Genomic DNA, 17,058 nt, shown 5'->3' with positions numbered 1-17,058 from the left:
GTGATTGACTGAGTGAGTGAGTGAGTGAGTGAGTGAGTGAGTGAGTGAGTGTGTGAGTGAGTGAGTGAGTGAGTGAGTGAGTGTGTGTGTTTGTTTATGCAATTTATGAGGACACAAATTTGTATAATGACATATGTATTACACTGGTATTACAACTTAAACATGGTTTATGACATTTAATGAGTCCTCGTAATACAAATAGCTTAAAGGGATAGTTCACTTTGAAAATTAAATGTTGGTATGTTTTAGCTTACCTCAAGGTCATCCAAGATGTTGGTGTCTTTGTTTCCGCAGTAGTTTCAATTTTGATATTTTTAGGTCAGACCGTTCTTGTCTGTCAGTCATATAATGCAGGTCTATGGTCACTGTCTCAAAGAGCATATACAGAGTCCAAATTAAAACAATTCCCCATCATAAGTACACATTGATGGCCTAAGACACGAAACGAGCGGTTTGTGTGAGAAAACGAACGGTATTTATATCGTTTTTACCTCTTGTAACACAGCCACGTCCAAGTGATCTGAGCGCGCATGCTTCCTGGTGTGTGACGTGTGCGCAGACTGGTGCATAGAAATATATACACTAGATGTCGCCTTGGCTACGGCAGTTCATTGGAACGAATGTCTTTAATGCGACATCTAGTGTATATATTTCTATGCTCCAGTCTGCGCATACGTCACACACCAGGAAGCGCCCGCGCCCTCAGATCACTTGGTCGTGGCTGTGTTACAAGAGGTAAAAACGATATAAATACCGTTCGTTTTCTTACACAAACCGCTCGTTTCGTGTCTTAGGCCATCAATGTGTACTTACGATGGGGAATTGTTTAATTTGGACGATGGGGAATTGTTTCATTTGGACTTCTCTGTGCATGCTCTTTGAGACAGTGACCATAGACCTGCATGATATGACTGTCAGACAAGAACGGTTTGACCTAAAAATATCAAAATTGAAACTACTGTGGAGACAAAGACACCAACATCTTGGATGCCCTTGAGGTAAGCTAAAACATACCAACATTTAATTTCAAAGTGAACTATCCCTTTAAAAAACATAAAAAACAATGTTTTATTGAAAATGTAAAAATGCAGAATGTTTCCCGTGATGGGTAGGTTTAGGGATAGGGGCAGTGTGTGTGTGTGTGTGTGTGTGTGTGTGTGTGTGTGTGTGTGTGTGTGTGTGTGTGTGTGTGTGTGTGTGTGTGTGTGTGTGTGTGTGTTGTGTGTGTGTGTGTGATGGGTAGTTTTAGGGATAGGGGCAGTGTAAGGGGGTAGAATATACAGTTTGTACAGCATAAAAACCATTACGCCTATGTGTGTGTGTGTGTGTGTGTGTGTCCTGGTAAATCCTGCATTATGGGGACAAATCGCCCCCACAAAGATGGCAATATCCTAACTCCTAGTCCTTGTGGGAAAATGTTTTGGTCCCCAATGAGGAAAACAGCTTTAAATCACACTGAGTGATGTTTTCTGAACATGTGAAAATGCAGGAAGTTTTGTGTGATGGGTAGGTTTAGGGATAGGGGCAGTGTGTTGTGTGTGTGTGTGTGTGTGTGTGTGTGTGTGTGTGTGTGTGCACGCATGTGTGTGTTCTTTTTGAACTACACGAGAGTAAAAAATATCTGATTTGTTATTATTCAGTTTAATTGTTCTTTTGACTTAGGATTAGAGCCCTGCACGGGCCTCAAATCTAGGCCCTAGCCCGGCCCTGGCCCGAGACGCTCAGGCCCTAGCCCGGCCCGTGTCCGACAGCTCATCATAGTTATCAGCCCGAGTCCGACCCGAGCCCGTTTTTTTTTTTTTTTTTTTTTTTTTTTTTTTATATAGGCTACATGTAGCCTGGTCTAGGGCAAACTAACTATTTGCAGCCATTAAAATAGTTCCGTTTTGTTAGTTATGTTTTTTTTTCATTTCTTTATTAAGTTAATTTAGACAAATGTTTCTTTTTGTTTTTTTTTAATGACGACCAAGCAGCCGACAGCGAGTTAAACATGTTTGATCCATTTAGGATCGCTGGAAGAGGTGTTAGTGTGGCCAGCAGGGGGCGCTCACCCTGTGGTCTGTGAGGGTCCTAACACCCCAGTGTAGTGACGGGGACACTATACTGACAAAGAGCGCCGTCCTTCGGATGAGACGTTAAACCGAGGTCCTGACTCTCTGTGGTCATTAAAAATCCCAGGATGTCTTTCGAAAGAGTAGGGGTGTAACCCCGGCATCCTGGCCAAATTTGCCCAGTGGCCTCTGTCCATCATGGCCTCCTAATCATCCTCCTATATATACACTAATTGGCTTCATCACTGTCTCCTCTCCACCAGTAAGCTGGTGTGTGGTGGGCGTTCTGGCGCAATATGGCTGCCGTCGCATCATCCAGGTGGATGCTGCACATTGGTGGTGGTTGAGGAGATTCCCCCCTTCTATGTAAAGCGCTTTGGGTGTCCAGAAAAGCGCTATATAAAATGTAATGAATTATTATTATTATTATTATTATTATTTAGCCTCTCAAATCAACACTTTACTTGGCTACAATAAAATCCATAAAACACCTTAAGCATATCACACATAGACAGTTATAGTTTAAACGTTTATTATCATTTTTTAAAATCTGAGGCAAACTGCTCTGCTGCTCACAGTCGCAACAGCGCTCGCAAACGAAATGAGCTATAGCCCATAAACAAATAAAATAAATGGCATTAAATTAAAAACAAACATGCACATTATCTTACCTCAAAAATCAAGTCTTCACTACAGAACATGGCCATTCTTATTTCCAATAGTTTCCAACAGACTGATGAAAATAAAGTCGTTTTCAAACGAAAGCCAACAAGACAGCCCCCTATCATGGCTAAGAACAGTTACAGAGCATCGTGAAGAAAAATCACAGCATCCACAGTGGAAGGTTTTAATCCAGTCGTACTTTTTTCTTGAACTATTCCAGCTGCGCTGAAGTCACGCTCGCTATACTTCTGCTGCTGGCGGGGACACTAAAAACAGCGAGCTGGTCGCGCAAATCTTGGGTCGTGCCGCCGGGAAACCTGTGTGCGTGCGTGTGTGTGTGTGCGCGAGCGCGAGCAGACTGTCATGTGTCAGTCATATGTCAGTGTGATAGGTTTAAAACGTCTTTCTATGTTTGTTTTTCCATCGTCAACTTCTCATATTTAATTTTAATACATGTCAAAAATAGGCTATAAAGAGAAGGATACGCCTAAAACAGGCCCGAGGCCCGGCCCGCGTGTGAACTATGACGTGAAAATTGGCCCGGAGCCCGGCCCTAGGGGCGTAAATAAGTCGGGGCCCGTCGGGCTCGGGCTGAAATGCAGGGCTCTACTTAGGATGTGTAAAAACAGAGTAATAAAACAATGTATCTGGTGATACATTATTATTATTATGATTATTGCTACACACTTGACTAACCACAGAAGATATGATAGGATTGTCAGACAGTTATATCCACTGTTCTGCATAAGCTCCTCACCATTGACCAGAAGTTGGAGCCGACCGGCCGGTAGTGCAGCTGGAATGTTAAGGGGAAAGCCGGAATGCTTTCAGCCGGCCAGGATGAAGGATAACTCCACCGGACCGATAACTGTGTGGGCCGACCTTCCAGCGGAAGAACTCGGACATCGTCCGGAGGGTCCGGTTTCACTGAAGACACATAATAAAAGACATCAATTCGTATTATGCAGAGCAGGAAAAAAAGAAAAAAAAGAAAAGTGAAATGAAATGCTACTCACTGATTACTCGTCGAGGCTGGGAAGAGGATATATGAATATGATAAGAATAAGAAGGCATATAAACTCACAGAGTTCATGAGCATCTATTTGTACAATGGTGGAGTTGGATCCCAGCGGGTTGGTTTCAGTGATGTTGACCAGGAACTTCGAGGTGCTCCAGAGCGGTGGGTCAGTGATTGTGCACTCGTTCACACCAATGTGCTTCTGCTCGCAGGAATCGACCCATCGGCCCCTCACACTGCAGCGCACAGCAGAAGAAACAGGGAAGCGGGTGAATCTCAAAAACAGTAATATTGTGGAATATTACTACAATTTAAAAGAACTGTTTAATATGTGAATATATTGTAAAATGTAATTCATTCCTGTGATCAAATTAATTAAATCTTCAGTGTCACATGATCCTTCAGAGATCACTCTAATATGATGATTTGACGCTCAAGAAACATTTATGATTATTATCAATGTTGAAAACAGTTGGGCTGCTTCATATTTTTATTACTTCATTTTTTTTTTTTTCAGGATTCTTAGTAAAGTTGAAAGTTCGTAAAATAAGTTGCTAATTAAGCATATTCATTTCTTATTTTATATATATATATATATATATATATATATATATATATATATATATATATATATATATATATATATATATTCTTTCATACAGTATGTGGTCTTTTCACACACTTTCATATGAGGTCCAAGGTCACACACATATGTGACCCTGGACCACATATGAAATTTGAATAAATAGGCTTTCCATTGATGTATGGTTTGTTATGATTTAGCCGAGATACAACTAACTGAAAATCTTGAATCTGAGGGTGCAAAAATATCAAAACATTGAGAAAATCTCCTTTAAAGTTCGTGATTGTGCTGCATTCACTCACAACAATAAATAATTTATATATTTACGGTAGGGAATTTACTAAAAATCATGGAAAAGTATATTTACTTTATCCTAATGATTTCTGGCATATACTGTATATATGAAATAAATAAATAATATTTCATATTTATAATTAATAATTCAATTCACATTTATTTGTATAGCGTTTTCACAATACACATCGTTTCAAAGTGGCTTTACAGAAAACGTACAGAAAATGCATTACAATTCAGATTGATCTGTTTTCAGAGGGAACTGTCTAAGTTATGTATTTCAGAAATGTACAAAATCACATTTAGCAACAAAAATTTTAATTTAAACAATGTAATAAGTTAAGGGAGAAACAATGACCTCATTGAAGTAATGAATACTTGTTTGCTAACAAATGATTGACATAAATGTGTAGCATTGGTGCATGTTGATAATTATATATATAATTTATTATTATTATATATTATAATGTTATACGACACCAGATGAGACTGCACCTGTAGGAGGTTCTGTAGATTGTGGGCAGGTGTGTTGTCTTCGTCTGTGTCCAGGAACAGTGGATTTTCATATGAAAAGGCATCTGGCAAGAAACACTGACGAAATGAGGCGGATCTAAAAAAAGAAGAAGAAGAAGAAAACAAAAATGTCTCATGGGATAAGTTTAGACACAATAAACTATCTGTGGACGCAATCTTCGACACAAGAGAACGGTTTATACCGCATGCGCTGCGTTCAAGGACACTAATACGGTAGACTAGATGAACACACACGCAATCTCACCCTTCCTATCAGAAACCGGGGAGCTGTGATGTGGGGACTTCCTGTTAGCGGAAGTGGCCGGAGTTAAACAGAGAGGGCGTAGAACTGCACACTTTCTTTAGGAGCTCCCGGGGCACAGAGTGCTTCCGTTTTACAAGCACATTTCCTGGCTTTCCAAGGATTGGTATACACACACACACACACACACACACACACACACATACAGACCTGTGATCCATATTTGGGTTGCAATCCACCAATTTAGAACCACTTTCCCATTGAAGCACCATTGTAGAGGCCTCAAGCACTTCATGGATATGTGATCCGAGACAAAATGTGTAATGAGTCTAGACCATGATTCAAAGTGTATCAGATCTGTTATGTTTATGTTGCTACAACACTTTTATTTGTGTAAGCCAACATAATTTTTAAAGACGAAAGAATCAAATGGAACTTGGTCGAGGTAAATGCCATATTTAATTTTCTATATGAATGAAAATGAGGCTGTGAGGGATAAACGGTGTTGAACGGTGTTAGGGTTATGAAGGAATGCCCAGCGTTCTGTACAAGTTAAGTCCAATCAAGAGCATTTTGAAGACAGAACATTATTTAGATTTGTCCTAAAAGCAGATAGATAGATAGACAGATAGATAGATAGATAGATAGATAGATAGATAGATAGATAGATAGATAGATAGATAGATAGATAGATAGATAGATAGATAGATAGATAGATAGATAGATAGATAGACAGACAGACAGACAGACAGATAGACAGACAGACAGACAGACAGACAGATAGACAGACAGACAGACAGACAGACAGACAGATAGACAGACAGACAGACAGACAGACAGACAGACAGACAGATAGATAGCATCCCTAGTGGTCTAGTTTTCATTAACATTCAATTAAATATGGCCCTGAGACAATTATTTAACCTTCATGCTGCATTAGGCCATTTTTGGTCATTTTCAGTTTAATTTCTTTGACCATTTTGGCTGTTTTAATGCAAATGGTATGTAATTTGGCAAAATTTTGACTTTTTGGATAAATTTACAAATTTTGATCCCATGTTGCATAATATGTATAACACACACTGTGTAGATCAAATAGGAACACCTAGCACCATAATGACCAAAAATGGCCCATTGAAACCCATTAAAACGTTGTTTAAAGCCAGGGCCGTCATTAATACATGAATCATGACTTATGTTGAAACATCCTTTCATTTTGAAGCAAAAGCATTATATTTGCATTATATAGTGTATTTCACCAGATGACGTCACTACATAGGTATTCCCTATGGGGGGAAATGCACGTTATTTTCCTGGTTTCCACTAGGGGCACTATTGAAGGTGTTATGAAGCATTTTAATGGCTCAATGATCTAAAATTATGTTTCTGAGTTGGTGTGGATGTCTGAGAGCAATGTGTGTCTGGGTTGACAAAAGTGTGTGTGTGTGTGTGTGTGTGTAGGGCCTAAATATAATACATGGTGTTTAGGCGAGTGACAAAAATCATAATATCCTGAAGGTCATATTTTACCCTTTCTGTCTATACTCTCTCTCTCTCTCTCTCTCTCTCTCCCTCTCTCTCTGTGTGTGTGTAGGCGTGTATGTGCAATAGAATTTAGAAAAAGAAAAAAATCATGTTCATTGTGATCTTGTAGTTTTGCTTTCTTTCTAGAGCAAATTTTGATGTGTAGGGAGACAGGCACAGGTTATAGTCACCTAGTAGAAATCAGGAAAATGTTTGCAATACTGCAGATGTTTGCATTATGTCAATTATATGAAAAATGGTACCAACTGGTAGCCTGGGTTTCCCCATGCTGCCTTGCGCGCAGCTCGATTTTATTCACGCTGCTAGGCAGCCTGGATTAGCCTGACTACGTCAGACTTCGTACTACCGCTCAATTTCATTTCGCTTCTGTACTTAGTCTGAGACATCGACATGTCTCTCAGTTTTCCTCCGGCCTGAAAACAGCCGGCCAATCAACGAACAGAGGGCGGGCTGAGAGCCGTTACGTAGACGCTAAGCGCCGAGTTTGAGATTGGGGAAATCGAAAATGACCGTATGTTCACTCCGGTATTTCTCTCGATGGTTTCGTTTTCGCATTATTTATAATGTGTTTACAGTGGCAGTTCGATGCTGCTGAGCTGGCGCATAACAAAGTCATAACCAAACGTTATGTGATTGGCTTACGGGTAACCAATGATTTTATACTTCAGACGAGCGCCCCCCCCGCGATAAAGAAAACACTTTTCAATGATGCCATGTCAGACTCTGTCTATGAAGCAAAGCGAAGTAGCAGAGTTTGGTATTACCAGGCTGCCTGGATACCATGGACTAGATTTTCACCTCAGCGAGGGGACGAATCACAGAACGGGGAGGGAGCAGCAAGACGATGACGACGTCTATGCGACACACCGAAGCAGTTTGTTTATATCAACATGTGCACTGCAGATTTACCTTCTACCCTCATGTTTGTCTTGGACAAACGGCAATAGTCGCTGAACATTGACACCATCGTGTACACATAAATCTATGACCCATCGTCTTCTTCCTTGTCGAATTTCTGTCGCTCTACATACGTCATCTGGTATAATTGAAACGATTGCCTATGGGCTACGTACAGGCGCATTTGATAGACCTTCGTAGCGCCCAATAAACGGCTCTGGGCATTCGTAAACCACGCCTCAAATACGAGAAAATGAACATGTGGTTCCACGTTAGCTAGACTAACCAACTGGTGGAAAACAGTAAAAAGTAAATATTTTACCCCAAGGCTTGGTCATGACAGGATATTTGAATAGAAATTATGATTTTATGATATTATGACAGTGGGTTCAAATGTTTTTATTTTAATGGGTTTAAATAGGATCAACTTTGTCCTTAACGCGCTATGTGTGATTTTGGAAAAAAATCTGACATTGCACAAAAAAAAAAAATGCACAAAAAATTTTTTTTCTGTTAATCTTTGACATATTCAAGACTGTGATAATCCAAAGCTAAAGTTTTCACTTTGCATTTAGTGTATGGAAAATAATTACATTTTTGTGTTTTTTCCTCTTATACAAATTGATGGTATCGTCACCAAAACTGGAATTTAAAGGGTTAAAATCCTGAAATTAAATAAATATTTGGCAGTTATGATGAGGTCTGATGCTGGTTAAAATATTTAACTCAGTAAAAGTGGAAAATAATAATAATATATAATATTTTAGGCAGTGTTTAATGTGACCATTTTTGGTCCTTAACGCGCTAAGTGTGATTTTTTTTTTTTTTAAATCTGACATAACACAAAGATTAGGGGCAACATTATTTCTGCTGCATTTACAGATTTTGACATATTCAAGACTGTGATAATCCAAAGCTAAAGTTTTCTCTTTGCATTTAGTGTATGGAAAATAATTGCATTTTTGTGTTTTTTCCTCTTATACAAATTGATGGTCTCATCACCAAAACTGGAATTTAAAGGGTTAAAATCCTGAAATTAAATAAATATTTGGTAGTTATGATGAGGACTGATGCTGGTTAAAAGATCTAACTTAGTAAAAGTGGAAAATAATAATAAATAATATTTAGGCAGTGTTTAATATGTGACGATTTTTGGTCCTTAATGCGCTAAGTGTGATCTTTTTATTTTATCTGACATAACACAAAAAATAAAAATGCGTAAAAATCAATGTTGCTGCTAATCATGGACATATACCAGGCTGTGATAATTCCCTCCCAAGAAATCCACCTAGCATGTAGTACACAATTGTTTTACATTTTTTTTATGTTTTTTCCATCGATAAAAACAGTGGCATCATGTAAACAAATGGCATTTAAGGGGTTAAAATTCTGAAAAATAAATAAATATTTGGTAGTTATTTTCAGGACTGATGTTGGTTAAAATATTTAACTCAGTGAAAGTGGAATTTTTTTTTAAATATATAATTGTTTTATGGCAGTGTTTAGATTGGACATTTTTGTCCCTTAATGCACTCAACGTCGTAAAATATATAATGAGGCATAAAGGTTAAACCCTTTGTTTCTTATATATTTTATCAAATGATTCACATTGTGAGTCAAAACACGAAACAAGGGACTCTTGTATCACTGAAGTTGACTTACGGCCCAGGCGTAGTTTGATGGACTGCAGTAACGTTCCTCGTTCATCATGGCAGCTGTAGTTGCCTTCCATCGAGTGTGTGGCGTTCAGTAGTGCGAGCGAGCCCTCGTGTGTTTGCCACGTCGGTACTGAGCTCCCATTGAACCGCCATTCCACCGGAGACCTGCCGACCCCGTCCAAAACTCAAAGTCAACATCTCACTCAAGAACCTTCACCTAGTTTCCTTGCAACCCTGCTTTAATCAAAGATATACCTACGACCAAATAACAGCTATCAACACCAACTGGACCTACGTATCGCGTTACTCGTTTGTGTGTCTTGCAAATCTTATTTTTGGCAGCCGTATTCTCTTGGATTGAATCTCTTCTTTGGCGAGAAATGTGATTTCTCAACAACTGCATTTATATGAAACATAAGGCTTGCCAAAATCTGAGGCTGGGGAATCAACCCCCCCACCCCCTCCCCCTCTAAATAGCCTCAATGTGTCCAAACCCTATAAGGACTGGCCCCGTGCCCCTACAGAGGGTGGTTAAGCACACTATTATCACTCCTTACAGGAAAGCTTAGCTCTGGAGTCTGATGGAGTTCTAGCAAAAACTTAATATAGACCGGAGTACGTACCCGCCATGTGAGCCTCCGCATGTGAGGGTGACCCTGGAACCCAGTCCACCGAACTGGACGTCTGAAACTGAAAGCAGGAGACATGTGAGCTGTGCTATTCCAGAGCTGTCCAGTGATTATGTTATCAACAAGCCAATAGCACTGGGATTTAAGTGTGCCGCACACAGCCTGAAAAGTGAAGCCTAAACATGTTGATCGCCCCCTGGTGGCTGGCTGCAGTATAGGTCATAAACCCCGCCCCTTTTTTAACTAAAAAATCCAATTACACTTTTTGTAATTTTGTAATAAAAGACGGTTTTTAGGTAGTTCACACTGAGGTATGTTCAAGTGTTCTTTTTTCCAATAAGTTTGGTTTTAGTTATTCGTATACCGCGACTCTATATGACATCATTAACAATGACTGTTCCAGCCGGCACCGATAGCCTCGTGGTCAGAGCGCCGACATATAGCGCCGTTGCGCTTCGGGTGACCCGAGTTCGAATCCCGGCTCGTGACCCTTTCCCGATCCCGTCTCCCACCTCGCTTCCTGTCCACTCTATACTATCTTATCACAATAAAGGCAACAATCACCCAAAACAAACAATGACTGTTTTAGGGATATTTTAGCATCATTTTTCTACAGTGGAAGGAAGTTTCTACGTCTTTTTTACAGTCTATGGTCGTTTTTTTTTTTTTACTATAAACTATCAAATAAAATACATTAAATAAAGTGCATAAATATGCTTAAAAAAGTAATTTTTTCAGTGTCTTTAATGCATTTATACATTTAATGAATTAACAAATGTCTTCATCATGAAAAGTTCGTCATTCTTAGACATTTTACGGTGAATGCCGATAGAGCCGTGCAGGACAGCAGCGAAAACACCTTCATGTAAGATTATGTCCATAAAGTGGTGGGGAAAGTTTATTTATTTGATTTGTTGCAGTCTAACCAAATAATGATAACTATAAAGATAACTACAGTAGTCAACATTTGAAGTGGATAAAAAAAAAATCATCAAAGTTGTCCTTAGACAAGAATGGGAATCGTTCAAAATTCATGTATAACTTTGATGAAAGGTTTTGATCCACTTCAAGTGTTGACTACTGTATAACGAACTATATTTGCGTCCACACCAACGAACGATAACGTTCTGTTTATTCTAAGCTCGCGCTGCGGTTTCACAGTGAACAGCGTCATTGAACATGTTTTTACTCTTCTCGTTGCATTTAGGCAAGGCAAGTTTATTTATATAGCACATTTCATACACAATGGTAATTCAAAGTGCTTTACATAGAATAGTTCTTTTTATTTTCAAGAATACATGGCCTCTCGGCCCATAATTCCAAAGTTAAACTAGCATGACAGATGCTCTTTTTTTCATTCCATGATGTATGTAAAGTGCTAATTTCCATGCATGCTCTGACTCACAAACCTGTGACACATCAACACAAACATCACCAACAAGTGTGATATCATTCAAATATTTCTTACGCAGATCTATGTACAAAAAACAGTCATACAAAAAGTGCTTCTCATCTTCAATTGTAGAGATATTACTTAGTTTACAATAACTACAGATTCTTTCTGTCATTGGTGTATTACTCCATCTACCCGTTTCTATGGCCAAACAGTGTCCTGAGCATCTGAATAACAACAAAGATCGCACCAACTGTATATTATGCACAGATGCAATGTAGCTCTCCTGCACCACCTTCGATTTGCATTGTGAGTATATATTTAATTTATTATTATCTAAGACTGATGTGTACCATGCCCTTTGTGCTCTTTCTCTCAATCGTTGATTTAGAATGGATTTAAATATTCTTATATCACCCACACTTTGGGCCTCCCACGCACTAGAGAAACCATTGAGATACAATAAAACTCGAATGCGTGTAACCCATGTTTTCCTACCCACTTCATCTAACTGGAGGAGTATATTGTAACATTTTCTTGGATACCGATAATTAGGCATGGTCACTAATTTTATCCAATACATGATGCACCTTTTCATATAGGTAGTGGATAATGCAAATCTACCCAGGTCGCCCAAAACAGCTACATTGCTCACACCTGTACTGATACACAAAAGCTTTTTACAGAAGGATAACTGAACATTCTCAATACACTCCACAGGCTCAAAGCCCCATATTTCAGATCCATAATACAATATGGGTGCAACCATATGGTCAAACAGATACAACGCTTGGTTACAGCTACATTTCTGCTTACGGACAAACCTTAATAAAGAAAGCATCGCCTTCTTTCCTTGGTTTGCTAAATGTTGTCTTGTTTTCCACCATGACAGTTTTGGTGTAAACCACATACCCAGATATTTATAAGCATTAACCACCTCAATATGTTCTCCAGCAAAATACCATGTTTCATTCTTGTTTAAAACGCCCCCTCTTCTAAAAACCATAACTTTAGTTTTATTCAAATTCACTCTCATACCATAATAGTTACAGAATATTTCAAGCTGTTCAATCTCCCTCTGCAATCCACCAACTGTATCTGACACATTGGCCATGTCATCAGCATACAACAAGGTCTGCACTTCTGTTATATTTTCAATCTGAATACCTTTTCCCTTACAATTTTCCTTTATCATCGTTATATATTCGTTTAGGAAAAGAACAAACAGAAGAGGACTTACCATGCAGCCTTGTCGCACGCCAATGCTACAATCAAAATACTTAGTCAAACCATCAATTCCTTTCACACATGATTTAAGTTGGGAATACATAGATTTCAGTACACAAAAAACTTTTCCACCGATACCATTCTTAATAAGTGTAAAGTACAAGAGACTATGTTGGACACTATCAAAAGCTTTAGAGAAATCAATAAATACACAGTACATCCTTCCTTTTCTCTTCGTGATATATTTCTGTACGACTGACTGTAGGATAAAAATATTGTCCATTGTGGAATAACCTGACCTGTAACCTGATTGTTCTTCATAAAACCTGTTATTTACTTCTACAAAAGCGGTTAGCCTCCTGTTCAGAATCTTTGTAAAAATTTTGCCGAGTACATTAAGCAATGAGATTCCTCTATAATTTTCGACGTTATTTCTATCACCGCTTTTATATAATGGGCAAATCACGGCCTCACACCAGGCCTCAGGGAAGTCACCTGAGTCTAATATTTTATTATATAGACAAAGCATAGTGGGACATAACATGTGTGGTGCTGCTTTAATCATCTCGAAAATAATACCGTCTGGGCCAGGGGCTTTTTCATTGCTCAACGACATAATAGTTTTAAGCAATTCATCATAAGTAATGTGACTCTCTAGAACCTCAAATTGCTTAAAAGTTTTAGCCTGATAAAAAGTGGCACTTTCATGAGTGTTCAGACAATCTACTACAACAGTTTCGAGGTCCTTATCCATATCAAATTTTGAATCGGACAATAACCTCATAAAATATTCTAACCACTTGTCATCCTTAATATTATTTTCTTTTATGTTAGATTTTCCATGACTTTTGATTTTCTTCCACAACTGTTGTGTATTCATGTCATTCTGTAACACATTGTCTAAAACATAAGAACTGTGCTGCTTTTTCTTACTATTACATACATTTTTAAAATGTTGCCTCTCGAGAACATAACTGTTCAAATTGCACACATTACCTGTTCTTCTGAATCGATTTAAAGCGCTATTCTTTACAAATTTTTGAGCTGAACATAGAATAAATTAAAATAATCACACATTTACACAACTTTAACCAGCAGATGTCCTCAGCATGCTGTGTTTTGAGTGAAGCTAGTGTAGTCGAGCTAATAATCTAACAGTGAATTTAGCTGACGTAGTCAATATAGAGGAATAAAAACAACACCTAGGCCCCGTTTACACGTACATGGTTATTTTTGAAAAAACAACATTTCCCTTCGTTTGTGCCCTTCGTTTACACGCAAACGGAGAATTCGCCTCTGAAAACGATTCTTTCTAAAAACTGACTTGTGTCTAAAAACCAGAGTGGAGATTTTGGAAAACTTTGTTTGCACATTTGCATATACACTGAGAAAAAAGTTTTACTAGGCAGCCGATGTCACAGTATGTGACTATTTTCTGGATTCTGATTGGCTACCGTGGGCTTGAGCTTCTCGTTACACTGCCACCTACAGGTTTGGCATGCTCTTGACGGCATATACACGGGTTTGTGTAAACCAGTGGTGGGCCGTCAGGGCCAGCAAGGCCTTCTCTGCTGGCCTAAACACTATGAGAATCACTGACTTGCACTTTAATATTTTTTTTTTATGAATGAGTAATAAATTATTCCCAATAGTCTGTTCTCATAATTTCATAGCTTTTCTCTTGGTTGTGCTGCTTCCAGTAGTGTATATTTATTTTAGTGCTTTTATCCAATCATATTTCAGTCATCATCATGTGTTGCCAGGGTCAAATATATCTGCTTCGAGGCCTTCAGAATCGATAGTGCAGGCGCCTGTAGCTTAAATGAATAGCAATGAAACTGTTGCTTTAACCAATCAGATAATCGGTCAGATTTAATCAGCCAATCAGATATCGAGTTGATTGCACCGGGGCCATCTAGCAGGCGGACAATAACGTAAGCATTTCCACGCCCTTTGATTGGATGGTCAGAGCGTGTACTATTATTACTGGTAGTCAGAGCTAGCTAACCGCATCTGTTGTGAACTGTGTAAACTAAAATACCTGTAGATTTAATAGTTTTTAAACCCACAAGATAATGTTTATTTCCTTCCTCGACCACCAGCAGGTTCAAACCTACCGGAAAAAATCCCTTATCCAGCTTACGCAGAGTCTCGGAACTCTATCGATCTGTCCGGGTAAAAACAGAATAGACTGTAATGTAAAGTTATGCCAGGACTGATTTTAAAGGCAAAAGTCCCGCTGATCTCAATGATATTGTTCAAAAATCTGTGTGAGAGCTTGTGTCGGCTGTAACGACTGAAAAGCACAGACAACCTGTACAACCAAGTAATTCAAGTCTTTTTGAGGAAAGAAATTAGGATGGATTTTGTGTAAAAAATCAGTTTTGGAGAGTATAATACATTTTTTTGCCCCCGTTTTTGTCCGTGCTGAATATGATTTTCTTCCTAATTTTTCTTGTAAATTTATGATCGAAACAACTTCTTTTTTTCAAACATTAATACTTGTAGCCATTGAAGGATAAGACAGGGATGAGGATCCGTTTCTGAATTTATTATCGGAACGCAAGAACCACAAAAGCCGAACTCACTCGCTCGTTTCTCTCTACCCGGCCTTTCGCGAACTCACCGCATTAACCCTATAACTGCCGGTGCAAAATAAAAACAGGAATTTCACAACAATTATAGAGAGTATGTGCGTGCGCTGCTACACTATTAAAAGTTATTAATTCAGGGTGGACATCACCGAAGGCACGCCACTGGTGTAAACGAACACTTTTCTGAAAACTGACTGGTGTGCACAATGTTATTTTTGAAAACGCAGAAGGGTGAAATGTCCGTTTATAAAAATAGCCGTCCACGTGTAAAAGTAGCCCTAGTCTTTTTCACTGGAAATTCAAAGGAAGCAAGACAATGTTTTTGAAATGAGCGCTGGATACCAGAGGTACTGTACTTCACACCAATTTATTCAGAGGGTATGAACGATTGTTTCAATGCCAATTTTCTTGAAAAGTGGCTTGACTTGTCAAACAGTAGTGTTTTTTTCTGGACCTCGGCGAGTAACTTCTCCGCAATGCCGTCTTCCCTTTTAAATGAGCGCGCCCTTAAACTAGAATAGATTCTGATTGGCTGTCAGTGTTTTATAGATCAACAGCTGTAAAAACAAATAATTCCGAAAGTGATCCCAACGATATCGTTTCTCTATATCGTTATAGCTGTGGTCTGAACGGCTATTCTTTAATATTGAGAACGATTTTTAGAACTATATCTTTATCGCTATCTTTATTGTTATCGTCCTTGGTGTGAACAGACCTTAATAGTTGCTTTCCTCAAATTCCACTGCTTCAAACGTTCATCATTAAAAGCCTAGCAGAGATTCTATAGCAAGAATCGAGGTGTTTACGTTACTGTGCTTTTCTGCCTAGTCAGAACTCAGTATTTATACCAGACGTTTACTGCCAAGAGTTAAACAAAGAAAGGCAAACACACACGCGCACAGAGACACACACACTGGGAGTGGCGTCGTTCCAGTGGCAGGGATTTTAACTGCGCGCAAGAAACGCTCGTGCTCAATGTCGGCTTTCAGGAAATATTGGCAAAAGCATATTATTTGAAATCCCACCACATTTCTCAAATTTCTCCCTCTCTGGCCAGCGAAATAGCAGCCATAACACACACACACACACACACACGTACACACACGTACACACACACATGCATGCACGCAAGCCAGAGTTGCTAACATTAATTGACCAATTCATATGTAGGGCAATGGAGACTGGGAGTTTTAAACAAAGATGTTTATTGTTCTAAAAAACAAGGCCATCTATGTCCCTGGTATGGATTAAAATGAAATGTTCACATGATGAATCTATTTGCTATCTGGAGTAGTTGTACAGTATAATTTCACCCTGCTTTGACTAAACGAAGACACGCTACAAAGACTTCTGACCAATTCCATATGCAGGAACACAAATCCAAATACTAGCAGCAACCCAATGCTAATGCGACTAGCTATCCTGATGCACTTCGGCTCAAATAAAAGTAATCTGTACCTTCATTGGTCCATATCTCTGATTTGACGTGGTCAGAGAAGAGGATGATGATTCCAGTGACTATTAGATCGCCAAGGCATGACACTAAACCGGGCATCTGTGAGGGAGGGAGGGAAAAAACAACAGTTTAGGCTGTTAGTCGAAGGGAAGTTAATGGGTATCATCCTGTGTAAAACGTCCACCTGCTTAGCAACCATCAAGGCTGTGCAACAACATAACAATTAACCGCTCTAACTTTAATAGGCAAACAAGACACCGTGGCAATACGTGCGT

General features: G+C 38.9%; 1 protein-coding gene across 1 annotated transcript in view; it reads right to left on the bottom strand.

Moving 5' to 3' along the window:
- The window catches only part of il11ra (interleukin 11 receptor subunit alpha), a 45,352-nt gene that overhangs the window by 9,498 nt on the left and 18,796 nt on the right, over positions 1-17,058 (bottom strand). The window contains exons 2-7 of the mRNA XM_079600434.1: positions 16,786-16,882; positions 10,108-10,174; positions 9,489-9,649; positions 5,105-5,219; positions 3,799-3,968; positions 3,472-3,641 (exon numbers count right to left, since the gene is read on the bottom strand). Of these exons, the coding sequence (XP_079456560.1) occupies positions 3,472-3,641; positions 3,799-3,968; positions 5,105-5,219; positions 9,489-9,649; positions 10,108-10,174; positions 16,786-16,882 (780 nt within the window). The remainder of the gene's footprint in view (positions 1-3,471; positions 3,642-3,798; positions 3,969-5,104; positions 5,220-9,488; positions 9,650-10,107; positions 10,175-16,785; positions 16,883-17,058) is intronic.

The sequence above is a fragment of the Phoxinus phoxinus genome (assembly GCF_949152265.1).
Source record: "Phoxinus phoxinus genome assembly, chromosome: 23".
Classification (NCBI taxonomy): domain Eukaryota; kingdom Metazoa; phylum Chordata; class Actinopteri; order Cypriniformes; family Leuciscidae; genus Phoxinus; species Phoxinus phoxinus.
The sequence above is the reverse complement of the archived record's forward strand: the minus strand, read 5'-3'. Positions and strand labels throughout refer to the sequence as shown.